This window comes from Symphalangus syndactylus, chromosome 1 (assembly GCF_028878055.3).
Source record: "Symphalangus syndactylus isolate Jambi chromosome 1, NHGRI_mSymSyn1-v2.1_pri, whole genome shotgun sequence".
In the NCBI taxonomy this organism is placed as follows: Eukaryota; Metazoa; Chordata; class Mammalia; order Primates; family Hylobatidae; genus Symphalangus; species Symphalangus syndactylus.
The window spans coordinates 38635782-38657225 of record NC_072423.2 but is presented as its reverse complement, the minus strand read 5'-3'; the positions used below and the strand labels follow the sequence as shown (position 1 = coordinate 38657225).

The 21444-nt window shown below is 34.7% G+C and overlaps 1 protein-coding gene across 12 annotated transcripts in view; it reads right to left on the bottom strand.

Annotated features, from left to right (window-relative positions):
• SMAD2 (SMAD family member 2) overlaps positions 1–21444 on the bottom strand; it is an 89882-nt gene that overhangs the window by 10538 nt on the left and 57900 nt on the right. For 8 of the 12 annotated variants that reach the window (XM_055232856.2, XM_063639990.1, XM_055232865.2 and 5 more), the window contains 4 exons: positions 18948–19037; positions 17714–17907; positions 16797–16931; positions 13527–13601 (listed from right to left, as the gene is read on the bottom strand). In XM_055232856.2, the coding sequence (XP_055088831.1) occupies positions 13527–13601; positions 16797–16931; positions 17714–17907; positions 18948–19037 (494 nt within the window). Of the gene's footprint in view, positions 1–13526; positions 13602–16525; positions 16572–16796; positions 16932–17713; positions 17908–18947; positions 19038–21444 lie in introns of those variants that run through there. The other 4 variants (XM_063639994.1, XM_063639996.1, XM_055232876.2 and 1 more) reach the window with 2 other exon arrangements.

Here is a 21444-nt window from a genome sequence, read left to right as displayed (position 1 = left end):
GCTTAAATTTAGTTTAATTTGTAGGGGGTCGGGGGGAGAGAAGGGGGGGTTCCAGTATAAAAGGTGCAACAGTTTTGGCTTCTAGCCCACCAGTTCATCTTCCCAAAGATATCTAATGTTGACAGTTCCTTGGGTATCTTTCCAAAATATTCTATGAACCACATAAGCAAATACATTTTCGTTCTGTGTCCTTTCTTTTCATACACAAGTAGTAACCGTTTTTCATCTTCTATATTATTCTATCAGATTGTTCACAATGTGTTTCCTTATTTGTCTGTCTACATATCAATTAGTCACATAACATCGGGATCCCATACTGATGGATATTCAGGCTATTTTCAATCTTTTGCTGTAAGAACCAACGCTTTAAGACTGCAATAACTAATCTTGACCATTTTGCATGCTTTTCCAATCACATCTGAAGGATACATTCTTAAAGAAACTGCCAGGTCGAAAGGTTTGTGTTTTTGCAATTTTGACAGATTTGGGTAAAATTATCATTCATCAAGGTTATACCAGTTTACATTCCCAGTCACAACATAGTAAAGGGATGCCTGAAGTGTTATTGCTTCTAGATGAAAACACGGTCACAAGCACAGTTTTAATTTTGAGTAGCTTTACACGTTTTTATTATATTTCCTTTCTGTAATAGTCTATTATTTTCTTTTGCGATGTTGATCATTTCCTTACTGATTGTTTGAAAACTCTTTATATGTATTAGGGATATAAGTCTTATGGTATGAGTTACAAATATTTAATCATTGGTCTTATGACTCTTAATCCTAATTTTGATCATGCAGCACTAAAATAAAAGCCCTTCTACATGACTTATCAATCATCTTTGGGTTAGCGTCACACTTTGGGATAAAACAGTGATGACGGTGGATATCTTACTCTTGACTTTTAGGGTAATGTTTCTACCATTTTCCCATTAAGCATGGCATTGGCTTTGAGGCTAACAGCAATAAAATATTTATTTAGGATTTTTGCATCAATAGTCTCAAGCAATATGCGCCAGAAGATTTACATGAGTGCTATGTTTGTAAGGCTTTGTGGTCAATGTTATGACAATCTAGCAGCTTTATCCTCTGCAAAGGTTTAAATAGTATTATAACAGTATATTCTTTAAAAGTTTGGTAGAATTCTTCTGTGAAATTATTTATAATTAGTAACTTTCTAGAGTTTACTGTGAGACATTATTCTATGAAGGGTGACTTGTTCAGATAGCTCTATTTTCTGGAGTCAGTTCTGGTAAATTACACTTTCTTAGAAAATGATCTGTTTCTTCTTTTGGGTAAACAGGCTAAATCTAATCAAGAAAATAAGGGGGCACAAATATACAAAATAAGAACCACCAGAGACAACAGATGAAAAATCATGGCGTGACTAGTCTGCTCAATTCCATGCAACTCAATTTTAAAACACGTTTGCTATAAACGTTGTTAAATAATCTTATTAAATATATAAGATATATTTTATTTTATGATCATCATTCTCTACACGTTTAGGGAAAGTTATCTAAAAGAGCATGACCCAAGCTTCAAATGTATACCAAGAGCATAATTGTAGAATAAGAGAGGTCAGGCCGGGCATGGTGGCTCACGCCTGTAATCCCAGCACTTTGGGAGACTGAGGTGGGTGGATCACGAGGTCAGGAGTTAGAGACCAACCTGGCCAACATAGTGAAACCCCATCTCTACTGAAAACACAAAACTTAGTCAGGCATGGTGGCGTACACCTGTAATCCCTGCTACTTGGAAGGCTAAGGCAGAAGAATCGCTTGAATCCAGGAGGCGGAGGTTGCAGTGAGCTGAGGGCATCCCACTGCACTCCAGCCTGGGCGACAGAGCAAGACTCTGTCTCAAGAGAAAAAAAAAAAGAGTAAGATAGGTCAGACCATCTTACACACCTCCTCCCTACCACACACTATTATAACCATGACATAAAATACCAGGCAATAAAGGTGAAATGGTAGCCCCTAGATAAATAAATGAATCAGAGAAGAGACGCTTAATTTTTAGAAGACAGAACGGTCTTCCACAACATAATTATGTTCCTTTTTTCTCAGTTTTAAAAATCTGCTGGCAAGTCACAAATCTGCTGGCAAGTCACAACAGGTACAACTAAGAAAGGTCAAAATATATTTGGAACAATGAGCTAAAGTTCACTGCTGTTTCCTGAAGCCAATATAAAATAAACAAAGCCACTATTAGAAATGGAGGAATCTGCCCAATTATTCATATCTTTTAACTGTTTACTCCTCTATTAAATACTCAGAAATGACCAGTAGGATCATTTAAATTAACAGGCGTTCAATCAGATGTGACAGGTTAGAATTACAGATTACAAAAAAGACAAATTTTAAAAACTTAAAATAAGCTAACAATTAATAGAAGCCTTAAAAAAAAAAAAAAAAAACCCAGAGGCAAGGAACTGATGATTAGCCTATGAATTATTCACACATAAATGCCGCTACTAGAGTCTCACCTGCCAAAGGCCTTCCACTTAGGAGAAATATTATAAATATCCTATTTGAGATCTAGCGTGAATTAGCAGTGTCTACTTACAGCTAAACCAACTACAGAAATCCCTGTGCATGCATCTTTGCATACAAATTTACATATATTTCTGGGATATATTTGTCAAACCTTTGTTTGACAAATTAACAAATGTCAAATAAAATGTGTTAAACTTTTATAAGTGCCAAAATACCCTCTCAAAAATGTTTCATCTCACTAAGAATTTATAAGCTAGTGTTTCTTCACACTGTGTCACTACATGTTGACATCTGCCAATGATAGGTTTAAAGGGAGCAATTTTTAAATTTCTTGTTTTTGTTGTAAATAGTGTATTCCTGTTCTTTTAGCCAATTCTATTAACTATCTTTTTCTTCTTGATTTGTAAGTTTTTAAACTTAAAAACCAGTTCTTAGACTTGTCATCTGTTTGCAAATATTCACCCAGGCTTTTTAAAAAAAAATCTGTTATATCTTTTAAGGTGACATTAAATTGTATTAATTTAAAATATAGACTTTTTTTTAGAGTAGTTTCAAGATCACAGCAAAACTGAACAGAAAGTACAAAGAGCTCCCATATGACCCCTGCCCTGCTTCCCCAAATTCCCTATAACATCTGTAAACCACAATGGTCCATTTGTTATAATAATGAACCTACACTGACACATCATTATCACCGAAAGTCCATAATTTACATCAGGGCTCACTGTTATACATTCTCTGGGTTTTGACAAATGTATAATGACGTGTATCCATTTACAGTTTCGAACAGAGTAGTTTCACTGCCCTAAAAATGCCCTGTGCTCCACCTAGTCCTCTTTCCCTCCCACAAAGCCTCAGTAACCACTTATCTTTCTACTGTCTCCATAGTTCTGCCTTCTCCAGAATGTCATATATAGTAAGTCTTCATTTAACATTTTCCATAGGTTTTTGGAAACTGACTTAAGCAAAATAATTGTACAACAAAACCAACATTCCCCAATCATCAACATTGTAACGAAATCACATTACTTGAGGACCTGTTGTACATTAATTGGATATATCAGTTTATTTATCTAGTCACCTATTAAAAACATCTTGGTTGCTGCCAAGTTTTGGAAATTATAAATAAAGCTGCTATGAACATCAATCTGCAGGTTTTTGTGTAGACCTAAGTTTTCAATCCATTTGGGTAAATACCAAGGAGAAGCAAAACTGCTAAACCATATGGTAAGAATATAGTTAGTTTTGTAAGAAATCACCAAACTGTCTTCCAAAGTGGCTATACCATTTTTCATTCTGACCAGCAATAAATGAGTGTGCCTGTTGCTCCCCATCCTCACCACACCAGCACTGATGAACCCCTCAGCTTTTGTTTGTCTGAGAAATTTTTTATTTCTCCATTTCTGAAGGACAGCTTTACTGGTTATAGTATTCTTGGTTGGCAGGTGTACTTTTTTTTTTTTTTAGATGGGGTCTCACTCTGTCACCCAGGTTGGAGGGCAGTGGCACAATCTTGGCTCACTACAACCTCCACCTGCTAGGCTCAAGCAATTTTCCCACCTTGGCCTCCTGAGTAGCTGGGACCACAGGTGCATACCAACACACCCAGCTAATTTCAGTTTTGTCTTTTAATTCTTTCAGCACTTTAAATACACCATCCATCTCTCCTGACCTGCAAACTTTCTGCTGAAAAATCTGATCGTCTAATGAAGACTCCTTTGTTATGTGGCACGTTGCTTTTTCTCTTGCTGCTTTAGCAAAGACACAGAAGGCAACCCAAGTGTCCCATCAGCAGATGAATGAAGAAATGGAGGATTATACACACAATTGAATGTTATCCTGCCTTAAAAAGGGAGATCCTACCACTTTTAGCATGGATGAATCTGGAAGACATTATGCTAAGGGAAATTAGGTGGACACAGAAAGAAACATGGCATAATCTCATATGTGGGGTTTTTTTTTTTTTAAGCCAAATACATAGAAACATAATAAAATGGTGATTACGGGTTGGGGGGTAAATAGGGAGATTATAGGTCAAACGGTATAAAGTTGCAGATATGTAAGATATGCCCAGAGATCTAATGTACAACCTGAGGACTACAGTTACAATATTGTGTTGCATACTGGAAATTTACTGAGTCAATTTTAGGTGCTCTTATCACACACATAAAAAAGTGACTATGTGAGATGATGGATTTAGTTGACTACGGCAACCATTTCACTACATACACCAAATACCATGTTATATACCTTAAACATACACAATAAAAATGTATGCTTTAAAAAGTCTAATTTACTGAATACAGACCAAAGTGTTCACAAACCCTCCAGAAAACTAGGAAATCATCCTGGGTTGCTTCTTCAACCTTAACCCAGGTATGATCACTAGTCATATTCTAAGCCTCAGCAATATGTATCAAAAGCACCCACTTCTCCCCCATGTCACCTAAAACCAGCCAGAGATACAGTGTAATAAACAAGAACAGGAACTCTAGAATCTGACATCCTACTGAATTTCTCTGTCATTTTCTAGCTATAAAAATAATGAGGTTCATTACAGCACTGTTTTTTTAATTTCTGGTAAAAGTTGAACCTTTTAAAATTTTAATTTTTTGCTAGATGCAATTACATGTAATGCTTAAGTTTTCCTGTTTTGCCTAACTATCCTAATTTTTTATAATGAACAACCATTTGTTGTATAATTCGAAACGCTGTGTCATAATCTTATGTGTAGAACACTGTTTAACTTTTATCTGACACAGAATAATGGTAGAAATAAGAGATTGAGCTTCCCTGCCAAAGTGATACAACATTATAATTATCAAATTCAGCTTATGAAATACATAATGCATAAATGATCATTTTTTCATTTCTTGTTTTAAAAAACTTAATCCCCAATGCGATAGCATCTTAGGTTTTATATATTTCCAATTTTTCTATGAGAGCATAATTCTGTTCATAATGAGAAAAAAGGCTGCTTTTGTTTTTATTAGAAAACTCCTACAGAGTTCCCCTTATAGTTAGTATGTAGAAGATTGGGGAAAACCTTTGCTTCTGAAATAGCAGTAAGAAAATAGTGTATAAACAAAAAAAAAATCCTATTTTTCTTTGAAGTTATCACACAGATATAGATCCAAGTAAGTCCACAGGAACTAATTTACAGAGAGGGATGAGCTCCTCCCCGGTTAACAGAGAGTGGTAATCACTTTCACTACTGATAGCATCTGCCAAGTCAGGACACAGACAAAGGACTGAGCTTGCCAAAGGAGAAGCCAACTAAAATTTCAATGGCCATGCACAGATGACAGGAATCTAAGAAGCTGAAAGCACAGAGCTCCTCTTCACCAGTCGGTTCCAATACATGTCTTTAGCTGAGTACATGGTAGCATAGGAAGTCTTGGGCAAGGCTGGAAAGAAATAAGAATATGCAGTCTTGCCATACTCATATCCGAAAGTTCTGATAAGGTAGGGAACTGACCCTCCCTGAAACCTGAGTGATGTGATATTAAAGCACCAAATTATCACCTTTCCAACTCAAATCCTAAGGGCAGGGAAAGGATCAGCTCCTCAACTTAGCAAATGGAGAGAGAAAAGAGTTGGTCTTTCCAAAGAAAGTGTTATCTATTTTAATCTCTAATATTATTTCATATACAACACTCACTATCCAATTAAAAAACGAGATATTCAAAGATGGAGGGGGAAAAAATGACCCATAACCAAGAGATAAAACTGTCAACAAAAGCAGGCCATGTTACATATTAACTGGACACAAATTATCAAAGACTTTAAAATGGAAATTATATAGCTAAAAAATAAAGGATCTGAAATTATAAACTCATTTAATTGGATTAAGAGCACACCCAAAGTCAGGGTCACATACATATTATTACTTGATTTTCAAAAAAGGAGCCAAAGTAAATCAATGGAGAAAGGAACATCTCTGCAAAATGGTGCTAAAACAACTGAAAGAAATGTCTGTAGTAAAGGAATAAAAAGGAGCAAAACTGGTGAATATGTAGGTAAATATAAAACACTTCTTTTTATCCCTTCTAATTTTCTTTAAAAATCAACTTGATCTCAAAAGCAAAAAATAACACTGTACTTTGGGGTTTATATATTTTTATTAAGTAAAATACATGTCAATAATAGTACAAACAACAGAAGTAGATGAATGAAATTAGAGTGGTGTAAAGTTCTTAAATTTTACATGACGTTGTAAAATATTACAACTTAAATAACCTTCTAGGTATAACATAAGTACAATGTAGTCACAAGAATGCCAACTGAGAAAATAATACTGTTATTGGTAAAAAGCCAAGAGAGTAAATAGAATGAAACAGAAATTATTTGATTAGTCTAAAAGGCAAGAAAACAAACAGATAAAAACCAGAGAGAACAGACAGACCAACAATTGCAAAATGGAGGCCTAAACCCAGTATCAATAATTCCTCTAAATATAAGTGGACTAAATTTTCCAACTAAAAGACAAAAATTGTTAGATTAAATAAAACCAAAAAAATGCTGTCCACAAGAAACACACCATAAATATAAAGATTTCGGATAGACTGAAACAATTAAAAATATATCATGTAACCAGAGGTAAGAAAGAAGATACGGAGATGTTAATATGAAATGCATTTTATAATTAGAGTAAATTCATTAGGAAGATGGAGTAATTCCAAATGTGTATCATCTAATAACAGAGGTTAAAGATACATGAAGCAAAAACTGACAGGACTAAAGGCACAAACAGATGACTCTAAAATCAGAGCTGAAGATTTTAACACTTATCATAACTGACAAAATAATGAGATTTTTAAAAATCATAAAGAATTAAGATTTAAACACCATCAACCACCCTGACCTAAATGACATTTGGAACACTATAGTATATACATTCTTTCCAACTATATATGGAACTCTTATCAAGATAAGTTACAAGTTATAGCATAAAATAATTTTCACAAATTTCCAAGGACTAAAGTCACACACACTATATGCTGGACTGTAACAGAATTAAATTAGAAATCAATGAAGTATCTAGAAAATCCTCACACTCCTAAGAAAAACCCAAACTTCTAAATAACTCATGAATCAAGAAGAATTAGAAAATAATTAAGTGATAATTTAAAAACAATATAAAATTTGTAATATAGAGCTAACATAAAGCTTAGAGGGAAACGTATAGCTTTAAATGTGTACATTATAAACAAATCAATGATCTAAATGTATACCACAAGAGGTTAGAAAAAGACCAGATTAAATGAAAAGTAAGCAGACAAAAAGATGATGAATACAAACAAAACAGAAAAGAGACAAAGACAACAAAAAATGAACAAGACAAAAAATCAGTCCTTTGAGACTACTGATTAATCCATTACAAGACATTCTAATAAAAAATTAAAAAGTCAAATTACTAACATTATAAATTTTAAAATGGATCTCACATATATGAAAGGGATAAGAAATATCAGAAATAACTTAATATCAATAAATTCTCCAGCCTGGGCAACATGGTGAAATCCCATCTCTACATAAAGCACAAAAATTAGCCAGGCGCAGTAGCATGTACCTGTGGTCCCAGCTCCTCGTGACGCTAAAGTGGGGAAGATTGCCTGAGCCTGGGATGTTGAGGCTGCAGTGAGCCAACCAGGCCACTGCACTCCAGCCTGGGCAACAAAGTGAGATCCTGTCTCAATTAATCAATCCTATGACTTAGATGAAATGAACACATTTCTAACAAAATCCAAGTTTATCAAACACATACACAAAATTAAAAATCTAAATAATTCTCAATTTAAAAAACCTTTTCCTACAAGAGATGGTTTCTCTGGAAAAATCAAACTTTTCTTTTGAATACAAGGTCTCGCTGTTGCCCAGGCTGGAGTGCAGCGACACAAACATGGCTCAATGCAACCTCAACCTCCTGGGCTCAAGTGACCCTCCCACCTTAGCCTCTTAAGTAGCTGGGACCACAGGTGAATGCCACTACCCCTGGCTAATTAAAAAAAATTTTTTTTTTGAAGAGACAGGGTCTTGCTTTGTTGCCTAGGTTGGTCTTGACCTCATGTGCTCAAGCAATTCTCCAGCCTTGGCCTCCTAAAGTGCTAGGATTACAGGCAAGAACCACCATGCCCAGCCCTATCAAAAATTAAGAAAGAAATAATGCCAACCTTAAAGAAACTCTTTGAGAAAACAGGAGAAAGCCATTTCCAACACATTTTATGATATTAAAATAAACACATTACAAGGGAAAAAACCCTATAGACCAATCTCTCATAAACATAGATGGAAAAATTCTCAAAAATAAAACAATTCAAGTCCATGAAACTATATGACCCTCTTTATAAACGCAGAAAAAACATCTGACAAAATTCAACAGCCATTTATAAAACACAATTAGAACGTTAAGAACAGGCCGGGCGCGGTGGCTCACGCCTGTAATCCCAGCCCTTTGGGAGGCCGAGGCGGGCGGATCACGAGGTCAGGAGTTCGAGACCATCCTTGCCAACACAGTGAAACCCCGTCTCTACTAAAAACACAAAAAAATTAGCCAGGAGAGGTGGCAGGCGCCTATAGTCCCCGCTACTCAGGAGACTGAGGCAGGAGAATGGTGTCAACCCCGGGGGGTGGAGCCTGCAGTGAGCCGAGATCACGCCACTGCACTCCAGCCTGGGCGACAGCAAGACTCCATCTCAAAAAAAAAAAAAAAAAAGAACATTAAGAACAAAAAGGAAAAAGAACTTCCTCAATCAGATACAATCTCCAAAATATCCACAATTAACATCATACTTAAAGGGGGAATTGTGAAATGTGTTCTTCCTATAATCAGAACAATGCAAAAATGTCCATTCTTATAGCTTCAACAGTTTATTGTAGGTCTTAGTTAGGACAGAAAAAGAAAAACGCATAAAGACTGGGGAAAAAAAGAAAAACTGTCAGCCGGGCACGGTGGCTCACAGCTGTAATCCCAGCACTTTGGGAGGCCGAGGCGGGCGGATCACCTGAGGTTGGGAGTTTGAGACCAGCCTGACCAACATGAAGAAACCCCATCTCTACTAAAAATACAAAAAATTAGCTGGGCGTGGTGGTGCATGCTTGTAAACCCAGATACTCGGGAGGCTCACTTGAACCTGGGAGGCGGAGGTTACAGTGAGCTGAGATCGTGCCATTGCACTCTAGCCTGGGCAACAAGGGTGAAACTCCGTCTCAAAAAAAAAAAGAAAAAAAGAAAAAACTGTCCTTATCAATAGATGACACGGCTGTGTATGCAAAAAACCTCAAGAATCTACAGAATTCTAGAACCAAAAAGTCAATTTAACAAGAATGCAGGAGAAAAGATTAATATACAAAAATCAAGTATTTCCCATATCCTAGGAACAACTGGAAAAATGTAAAAACAAAAACGTGTATAACAGCACTAAAAGTATAAAATACTAAAAAATTTATCTAATGAAAGACATGCTATACATCTACATCAAAAACTGTTTAACACATGGCAGAGAAAAGGCATTGTTATTAAGACTATTATCCTGAAGCTGTCAAACCTGACCCCTCATTTTTGACAAAAATCTTACTTTCCTATTTTATAGAGATGATCCTAAACCACAAAAATCCAGTGCCTCTGTGTCTGGATCTCAATTCTTCGCTTTCCTTCAAATCTTTGTGCAATCCACTATCTTCCTTTTTCTTAATGGTTAACTCCTCTTAACATTTTAACTACATTCATACAGTGCTTATTACAGGTTAGGAACACATAGATGCCTTACAAATATTAGCCCTATTAATATTCTATGAGTTAAATGCTATTATTGTCCCTATTTTACAGATTTAAAAAACTAGGTTACCTAGCTAGCATATGTAGGAGGAACATTTCAAACTCAGGTAGTCTAGCTCAGAGTCTCACTATGCTATTTTGGTTATATGCATTTACTTAAGAGGAGTAAGTCTTATAAGTGGAGTGTATGGGAACACTGTCTAGAAGTACACAAAACTACTAGTTTACAAAAACAAAAAAATTAAAATGTATTTTCTATTTATTTAATCTCATCCTTCAATTTCTAATTTTTGTATATATTTTTAAATGTACATGAAGTGCCTGTATATAACTTACAAATAATTAAGTATACATATTAGTAGGATACTCTCAAAATCTTAATACTCACTGTAATACTTCTTAGGGCTTGCTCTAACAAAATACCACAAACTGGGTGGCTTAAAACAACAGAAATTTATTTTCTCAGACCTTTGGAGGACATAAGTCCCAAGTCAAGGTGTCAGCAAAGCCATGCTCTCTCAAAGGCTCAAGGGGAGAATCTGTTCCATGCCTTTCTCTTAAGCTTTTGGGTTTCCCAACAATCCTAGGAATTGCTCAGCTTGCAGGTGCTAACTCCAGTTACCTGCCTCCATCTTCATATGGCACATTCCTCCCTATCTTATAAAGACACCAGTCATATAGAATTAGGGCCCATCGTACTTCAGTATGACTTCATCTTAAACAATTACATTTACAAAGATGCTACTTCCAAACAAGGCCATATTCTGAGGTATTGGAGGTTAGGACCTCATTTTATCTTCTGGGACACAGGCAGATTAAAAAACCCTTTAAGTCTCTTTGTGTATCTTAGACTAAGCACAGCGTATGTAGAAGATACAAAACTGAATTGTGAGTTATGAAATCCACATTTTATGATCTATTATATTCTATTTCTCTATATACCTGTTTGAACAAATATGTTCATAAAAATCATGACTTGAAAAGGGACTGATTATACAATACTACAAAGGTTAATCGAACTTAAAAATTTCTTACGATGTCCAGCCTGATCTCTAATATCCACAAGACTATAAAGGAAGAATAAAGTCTTGACCAGCGAAATCTAAATTTAAAAAAAAGAAAAAAGTAACAAGTGCTTGTTCGTACAGTTACTTATTATGCCTAATTTATCCTCTGGTTGCCTTTTTAAAAGATTTCAATTCATTATTTTTAACAGCAGGTTATGAAAGATGAATTTAATTATGTCCTTCCCTCTGGAAGGTATGAACCAGAGTTAGAAAGGTGGCCAACTCTGTTCTAAATTGGAGCCCTGCATCAGTCAGAATTGTGTTTCTTGCCATGGCCCCGAGAGAGAAACTGATACTGGGTAAGAGGCTGGCAGCCAAACCAACTGTTGGCATCTCATGAATCACAAATTCCCATTGCCATACAGTAATTTTAAACGTGTCATTCAGAAAGCCAGTAACATTGCTCCACTGAAACAGAAATATTAGGTTGAGTTCAAAGTTAGCCCCAACACTGCAATTATTTTAACTGGCTGATTCAGCTTATTCTCCACTTTTGTACTTTGATTAATTTATCATACATAACGAATACTCGTATTACTGCTCCTCCTGTGTTTCAGTTACATTGTTGAATAGGTGTCTGTGCACTAATTAGAATACCTGCAGCCTTTTTTTTCTGGCTTATTTCACTTAACATACTGCTTTCAAGGTCCATCCATGTTGCCACACGTCATGCTATACTATCATTCCTTTACATGGTTGAATAATTCTATTGTAGAAACATACCTCATTTTATTTATCCATTCATCATTTGATGGACATCTGAGTTGTTTCTAACTTTGAATATTAAGAATAACGCCTGCATAAATGGTCATGTACAAGTTTTTGAGCAGACATGTTTTCAATTCACTTGGGTACATAGCTGGCCACAATATGTTAACTCTATATTTAACTTTTTGAGGAACAGCAAACTTTACGGAAGTGTTGAACCATTTAACATTCCTACTAGCAATATATGAGGACTCCAATTTCTCCACATCCTCACCAACATTTGTTATTGCCCTTTTTTGATTATAGCATCTAGTAGGTATGAGGTAGTATCTCACTGTGGTTTATGATGTTCAGTATGTTTTCCTATCATTCACTTTTAAATGTCACAGTAACAGCTGTCCATCACAAAAGAATATTATTGCTTTCGCAAAAAAGAATAATATTGCTTCAAGAAGAGTGTCATCTAATTTTAGTAAAACATATGTGGAAAGTCAAATATCATTTGCATTAAGATGTATAACATGTTATTTCCAGTGTTCATTAGATTATCTACCTTTCTTAGTTATCTGGTACTCCTAAACACCCAGATGTATGATTAGCTACAGCAGAAACTTCTTCACCTGGGAGTCCAAAAAACGGACTCCAACAACAGAATTATTGTAACCCCTCCCTCCCCCACCAATGTTAATCCATTTAAAAATAATTTAGATTATCATAACCAAGAATGCATTAGTGTTAAGATGTGGAGAAAGACTGATGGTATACTTTGTCAGGTTGTGATATTAAGGTGTCCAATAGTTAAGATATAGACAGGTGAAATGAATCAAACTGGACAATTACAATGACATCAAAGTGATTTCACTGGTAGTTTATTACTTCTGCTGAGTTACACATTTTATTACATAAGATGTGATTTAAAGCTTTAATTTTTTTCTTCATCACTGTTTGGAGTTGATAGCTAAGTATAAGAAATTAATCTACTATAATTCAAAACTCACTATTAGGTTAAAAAAGCAGTGAAAAGCTGATCCCCATCTTTCACCCCCAAATTCCTCTGAAAATCTGTCATTTGAGTAATTATGGTCTTTTATCACAGAGAAATATTTAGTTATAGGGTTAACTACAATTTTCAACAGAAGCAAATACTTAAAAAGAAATAAAAGCACGCGCATGTTTTCAAATTTTCATTTACTCTAATAAAAAAATATAACAATTATTCTGCAGATTTTCAAATTTTCATTTACTCTAATAAAAAAATATAACAATTATTCTGCAGAGTAGCATACATTAATTTTTCAGTGACAACATGGACCCCTTTGGTAGCTCAGATATGTTAAATCAAGATAGAAGATCACCTTTTTTGGTATGCTTCTCAACTTCTCTTAATTTAAGAGTAACATCTTTTGTGAATTTCAAACAATACAAGAAATGTATATCTAATAACTGAGGAATTTTCAAAGACATTTTTTTTTTTTACCTGTGTCCATACTTTGATTCAACTGTTGGTCACTTGTTTCTCCATCTTCACTGATATATCCAGGAGGTGGCGTTTCTACAAAAGTTTAAAACAAATCAAGCATAACTGCAACATAATCTCACTACCTTTTCTCTCAGCTACCAGAGAGAACCAATGAATCACTCCAAATAACAAATAATAATGTTATATAACATTATTATAAAAAGTAATATTGCATACTAAGGGTGTATAATTCAGGATCTTGTCCAAATTCTGTGGCGAATCCTTAACATCTACTTTTAATAAAATCCTACTCTCTGGACATACACATTACGTACGTATCTTGCTCATTCCTATATGTATATATTCTGGGGCAAGAGCCAAAAACGTAACTTCAAAAATGCTTCAGATCTGACTCAGTAGGCTGCAAAACCATCAGTAACTACAATTTCTTGTTGTTGTTGTTTAATCTAATGAACATTGTTATTTTATGAGTACTCAGAAAATTAAAAAACACACAAGATTTTGGATTATAAAAGTATTCAATAATACAGGCTTACAACTTACACTAAGTTCTATAGGGTAAAATATGGTAGAGTATGGTTCTGGATTGGTCCAGGCTGAATTCTACCTAAAAAGTATGTTTCTCCAAGGATTCCTAACCGGTAAAGTCTAAGTGTTTGAAGCGGAAAATTCAATTCAAATACAGACTACTGTATAAAGAGGTAAAATGCTCCCTGAAAATAACCATTAGGATTCTAATATGTTATTTCCAACATGTTGTCTGAATAAAACATTTATGTTCAGAAAGCTATCTGAATAGCTGAATAAACTGCATGTAAAATAAAAACATGTATACAATTTAATCAACTGTAATTCCAGGGAGGAAAAATAAGTTCAAAAGACGTTCATCAGTTTAACATTTACACTGCTGAACAGTTTTGAGCGATTCAAGATAACACAGACACATATCCAAACAGAATTTTAAAATTATCAAAAGAAAGAGGCCAGGCACGGTGGCTTACGCCTGTAATCCCAGCACTTTGGGAGGCCGAGGCGGGCAGATCACCTGAGGTCGGGAGTTCGAGACCTGCCTGACAAACATGGAGAAACCCATCTCTACTAAAAATACAAAATTAGCCGGGCATGGTGGTGCATGCCTGTAATTCCAGTTACTAGGGAGGCTGAGGCAGGAGAATCATTTGAACCCAGGAGGCGGAGGCTGCGGTGAGCCGAGATCACACCATTGTACTCCAGCCTGGGCAACAAGAGCGAAACACCATCTCAAAAAAAAAAAAAAAAAAAAAAGAAGAGGGAGAGAAGATACAGGTTAAGGGTCTCCTTCAATAACCTTTTACAGTATCTATTCAATAAACTAACCACAAACTTTAAGTATCAAACTTTTCATTTAAGTGTCAGTACCCCCAAATTTTTAAAACAAAAATTCTAAGAATAAACTATCTTCATATACTCAAACAATAAAGAACATAAAAATAAGTGTATATATTATGCATATTTTAAAAGTTAAAGCTAATAAAGTTAAACGGTGCTAAGCTTTGAGTTTAACCTGTATCTCAAAGATCTAATCAGAAAGAAATGCTGAACCTTAAAATACATTATCTTACTGTTTATTTTTTCCATTATTGTAATAAATAATAAAGCTATTAGCATTTTCGAGAAAACGTTAAAATTTCTTTTAAGTGGAATAAAACGTGAACCCTTTGGTTTTGCTGCTGCTTGAAACTGGATAAAGCCCCACTGTCCAGAAAAGCAAATGGGTATAATCCACTTCTGATTTTCTAACTTTATAAAATACTCAAATCTAAATAACTAAAGGAACAAAAAAGAAAGGAAAAATGAGCCCGAACATCTTCACAAGTGAAAGCCACTAAACATTCTGGTGAATATCCTTTCAAATAATTACTGGATATTCGTGTTGTAAGACTGCATGCTTATATCTAAGGTTAGCATTACTGGCTGAATAACTAATTTCCACACTAACGACTTAAAATGCCTCCCTTTCCCCACACCAATGTTCACAAAACTCCACTCCCTTTTCTACCTAGCAACTGCCCTGTTTCATAGTCCTGGGTTTTTCATCCTCCTAGTATATCATACTATACCCCACCCTCTCCCTCTCTTAACTTCAGTAAGTTTGTATTTCCTAGCAACCCAAAAAGCAGCTTTAAATCCTCTTCTGGAATAAAACAGTAATCAAAGAAATATACATTAAAACAATCAAAAACCACTTCCCATCTGTAAAACCAGCGATTTAAAAAAAAAAACTTATCTTAGTTTTCTTTTCTTTTTTTCTTCCTTACATTTTAAAAATTATCTTCAATGAATAAGCATTATTTCTATGATGGATACATAAAAGAAGTAATTGTTTAAATGTATTAAAACCGTATTTTAAGAATTTTGTAAATGGTCTTAAGTTCCTTACATATTTTTAGTGTATAAAATAAGAGTGGAATAGAAGAATATTACAAAAGGAAGAAAGAAATCGAGACACTACAGCTTAATCCTTATCCTAACATCATGCTGTTTCTGCTAGGGAGAAAAATCAAACAAAAAGGAAAACATGCAACAAAAGTAACAAAGTATTAGTTGTTCTCAAAAAAAAAAAAAAAAAAAAAAAAAAACAACCCATAAAAAACGAAAAGGCCAGATATCATATTGTGGAGTATTACTGGATCACATAATACATCAGAACAAAATTTGAGAACCATGTAGCTGAATTCATTTTTCATCAGGAATTACTGAGATGTAGACGAAACATAACTAAAAGAGGTTTTCTGATGTTCAGTATAATATGTAAGTGTTGCTACGTCTATAGAACTAAGTATTATATTTCTTATAGAAATGTTGTATTTCTGTTAAATATTACCAAGTTATCTAAGAAAAAGTGATCATTGGGTAGATTTTCAGTTATATGTGTTTCGGGGGTACTTTTCTCCTACACCATTTGTTTTGCTTACATTCTGCATCTCGCTTAGCTTCAACAACTAAGACAAACTTACTAAGATCTTTTCTTTTCTGCTTCTCACAGTACTTTGATTAAAGTCACTGCAAAAGAAAATGAAATATAAAGTAAAACTCTTCTCCAAACAAAACTGTTTAATGTACTAGGCTTATACATTTCACAAAATAATCACCCAACAAATCCGATTTTTCTATTAAAAACTCAAAAGCATTTTTAAAAAAGTGAAACCACAATTTACTAAAACTTGAATGCTTATGAACAAAATTTGTATCTATCCAAGTTTTAGGAGATTCAGAAGGCAAAAATACCTGGAATATAATTACTCTGTGGCTCAATTCCTGCTGGGAAGTTAGTGTTTTCTGGAATGGAGTGAGTATAGTCATCCAGAGGCGGAAGTTCTGTTAGGATCTCGGTGTGTCGGGGCACTAATACTGGAGGCAAAACTGAAAAAGTTCAAGAAATCCAAGTTAATGGCAAAGAGCAAAAGGGAGTGGGGGAATCTTTTTTAAAGTTTTCAACAAGAAGAAGAGAAGTTGTAGCTTAATTTTTAAAGTTAGGGTCCACCTATTCGATATATACTAGTTATTGAGAAAATGACAAATCTGATTATGGCTTTAACTTAGGTAGTCTATTATCCAAATTTCTAAGTTCTAATTTATCTCAAACTTTTGGGAACAATGTGATCCTGGTAATAGTATATTACCATAAAAGTTCACAAATCCCCATTGGAAATGTCTTTATCTGTAAAATCAAGATATAGGAAATTTTCCAAAAACACAGCTACTGCTATATTTTTTAATAGTTTCAGGTAGACAGCTAACTAAATGAAAAGTCTTGTTACAAGCTTTACTAAACGGTGTACATACAAATGATGTCATTAAAGTACTTCTAAAAGGACTCCAAGTGCAAAATGCTTGAAAATGAGTTACTGCAGCAGGGACATGTAGAAGCACATCAGCATAGCTCTGGGCAGACTGCCAACCTACAGCATTTCCTGGATATGCATTTTCATGCCGAATCATATGCTATTCCAAGAAACAGGTATGTTTTCTCATTAAAAATTTTTAAAAATAAAAAAATTTTAATTACCACCAAATAATATGCACAATTTAAGGTAATTTATTAGAATTTACACTAAAATTTTCCCGGGTCACAAGAGTACCTAAATATACTGAAGTTCAGGCATTTAATTCAAAACCAAGAAAAAAACTTGCAATGTTCCTACCTGGTGTCTCAACTCTCTGATAGTGGTAAGGGTTTACACATACTTCATCCTTTTTAAGATTAAAAGCATATTCGCAGTTTTCAATTGCCTTGAGTTCATGATGACTGTGAAGATCAGGCCAGCGCCATAATCGGCAATATATAACATGTGGCAATCCTTTTCGATGGGATACCTGGAGACGACCATCAAGAGACCTATTGGGAAGCAAGGGGAAAAGAAAGGAGGGAACTTTAATTAAAAAAAAGAAAAAAAAGTGCAGTCAAATGGGCTAAATTAGTACAGTAAAAGCATAAAGAAAAGAATGACAGCCATCTAGTTAGTTTTAGTGAGAATCAAGAAGAAAAATGTACTATTTAATGGATCTGATAAAAGTATGCAGCAGCACTAGCAGATGTTTCTTATAAATATGTCACATAAATGACTCAAATGCCAATGAAAGGCTAACAACTTGGGAAAAACTGATTTTTTTAAGAAAGAGTTTATGCAGTTATACTTGAAAAACTTTGTCAACTTCTATGTTTAGTAAATCAAACTCATTTTAGAGATGCTTCTAAGGATATTAATTCTGGAGGTGACTGAATAGTCAGAAAAGGAACTAGTGTGAAGAATGATAAATACCAACAATGATGTGATAGTAACTTCCTCAGACTACTGCAACTCTTTACCCAGTTGTGACTGTTTTGAGAACTGAGGTTTATTTATGTAGTTCACAAATAAATGTGGATGGTGATGAATATGATGAGATGAAATGAACAAATACCATATACGCCAAAAAGAGAATGAAGTGATTTAAAAAAGTAACATAAAAATGAGTTAACCTACTGTTAATTGTGATATAAGGGGTTCATTAAATATGTATTTATTAGTATAAAGATGAGATTCTGATAACAAGAAATTTAGCAAAACTGATCATGTATCTACTTAAAAATTAGGCCAACAACAGATTATAATCTGATCTCAAGCTAAAATAAATATATTGTTATCAAAATTATTATTCTTTAGGGGATACAGTAATTTAAAGAAGATTCAAACTAGAATTGCATTGATTAAAACATCAGCTGAAACATTTAATATATTTTGTATACTGGCAAGCAGATATTTTAAATGCTATGCCTTATTTTACATTAAGGAAACATCCTAGGCAAAATTATACTAAGCAACCCCATATAGGTCTTTCAAAATATACCCCCCTCCCACAAGATCTCTAGGATTCGACAGAGGGCAGAATATTCACCTGGTTTGTTCAGAGAAGCTGTAAAGGCCTGTTGTATCCCACTGATCTATCGTATTTGGTGTACTCAGTCCCCAAATTTCAGAGCAAGTGCTGTGCATAAATTGAAAAACAAAAAATTGATGTGAACATGGAAGCATGGTTATTCAAAATACCATGATGTAAAACATGGAGAATGTACAGAATACTTCCTTCACCCAGAAAATATACAATTGCTTCACTTTTTCACAGGCATGTAGTGCTGGTTACTATATTTTCTATATGAAGGAAGCCAATAAAATGGAACATGTGACTCCAGATAAGTCATGATTATGTTTTTAAAATGTGAACACCAATGCCCTCTAGCTCAATGAATCATACCTATAATGCCCTTACCACTTTCCTGTATTCAAAAGATCTAAAACCTCTGCCATCAGCTTTACTAACAGTGCATTTTATAATCCAGTTTTTAAAAAAATTATCTAAAACCAGATGTCAACTGATTTTTAATATAGAAAAAAATCCCAATAAAAATAGACATATATCCACAGTTAAGATTTTCAGGTTATTTGGTCATGATATTTTTAAGTTTTACTGAAAATTATTTTGCTCTCATCTCTAGAATAAATAGACTTTGAAGTCACTGTAATTTACTATGCCGCCTTAAAATTTTTCTCCCACATTTCTCTCCAGAATATGGGCAGCTGAGATAATTCTCCCTTTTTCCCTACCTCTATTTCATTTCAGAGTAACTTCTGGTCAGTGGGAGAAGGGAAAGAGAGCTTAAAACGAAGTTTTGGAATGCAACTTTGTCAGCCAATGTCTCAAGTACTAAGTTGTACTTTTCTGAAAAGTCCATTTCTTACATGTTACAAAATCATCAAAACTTCAATGCAGATAAAGGAGTATTTCAAAACATCTTTTGAAAATCAATCAAGCAATTGATTAAATTTCAAATTTACACATTGTTAGTGAGCTTAACTGGATCAACAGTTCAAAGGGCAATGGTGAGAAGTGCTGGCTTCCTGTGGCCAGGCAACAGAACCACCTGGCATCCTTGGCTTTAGTGCTACAGGTGCTGTCACATAGCTATCAGGCTGCAGGAACACATCATGCCCTGCTTTGGGGGCTACAGTGACCAGACAGTTCAAAACAAAACCGGTTCAGAAATTTTCCAGTACCTCATTAAGTATTTTACAGACTCTCTTGCTTTTTCAGGCTGCAAAATTTACCAGACTATAAAAGTCAGAAAAAGTCAGGTAAATTAAGGCTTAGACCTTTCCCTTTTTTCCAAAGATATACTGATTTAAAAACCATGACATTAATGGTTTATTTAAAAGATATTTTCAAGTATCTATTGGAAACATATAGCACAATGTAGTTTAAATCACAATAGAATCACCTCAATTCTACAGACTTCTGAGTCTGAGTTTATTAAAGAAATGGTGGTACAGGAGACTATTCTTTGAAAATAATTAACAAAAGTGTAGCACAAGAGGCTATTCTGCTCTGCTATCAGAACATTTCACTCAAGTTATTCTGGGACTGACGTGAGAACCAGAATCTAAAATAGAGCATGAAGTTTAAGTTGTACTTTATTTAATCCTTGAAAGGAATCAGAGAAGAATAAACAGTAACTGTTAAGAACTTGCAATCAATCTAGAGGCAGATAGATTTAGACCCCAACCCTAATTCGGCCACTTTCCAACTGCTGCCATAGGGTATATTTAAGCCTCAGTTCCATCATTATCATGCCTAACAAAATTGGTAGGTTTATTTTAAAATATTAAATTTGCTTCTAGCTAGTAAAATCATTGCCTGTTTACATAATAAAAAATATTTCAAAAAATAAGCCAATTTATAATAAAACATAGAGCCCTCTGTATCCAAGGGTTCCACATCCTTGGATTCAACCAACTGTGGATCAAAAAGTAGTAAAAATAAGTAAATTTTTAAAACTAAAAAATACAACAATTGAAAAATACAAAATTTAGAAACAATATGGTATAACAACTATTTACACAGCATTTACACTGTATTACATATTATGCAGAATACAGAGATGACTTAAAGCAGAAGTCTCAGAGGCCACAGACTGATAACGGTCCACGGCCTGTTAGGAACCAGGACACACAGCAGAAGGTGGGCAGCAGGGGAGAGACCATTACCACCTGAGCTCCGTCTCCTGGAAGATCAGCAGTGGCATTAGATTCTCATAGGTGCAAGAACCCTATTGTGAACTGCGAATGCGAGGGCTTTAGGCTGGGCACTCCTTAAGAGAACCTAACTAATGCCTGGTGACCTGAGGTGGAACGGCTTTATCCCAAAACCATTGCCACACCGCCACAGTCAGTGGAAAACTTGTCTTTCATGAATCTGGCTCCTGGTGCCAAAACGGTTGGGAACAGCCGATTTAAAGTATGAGAAAATGTGCGTAGATTATATGCAAATACAATGCCATTTTATTTTTAAAATAAGGCTTACTGCAGCCTTGACCTCCCAGCCTCAAGTAGTTCTCCAG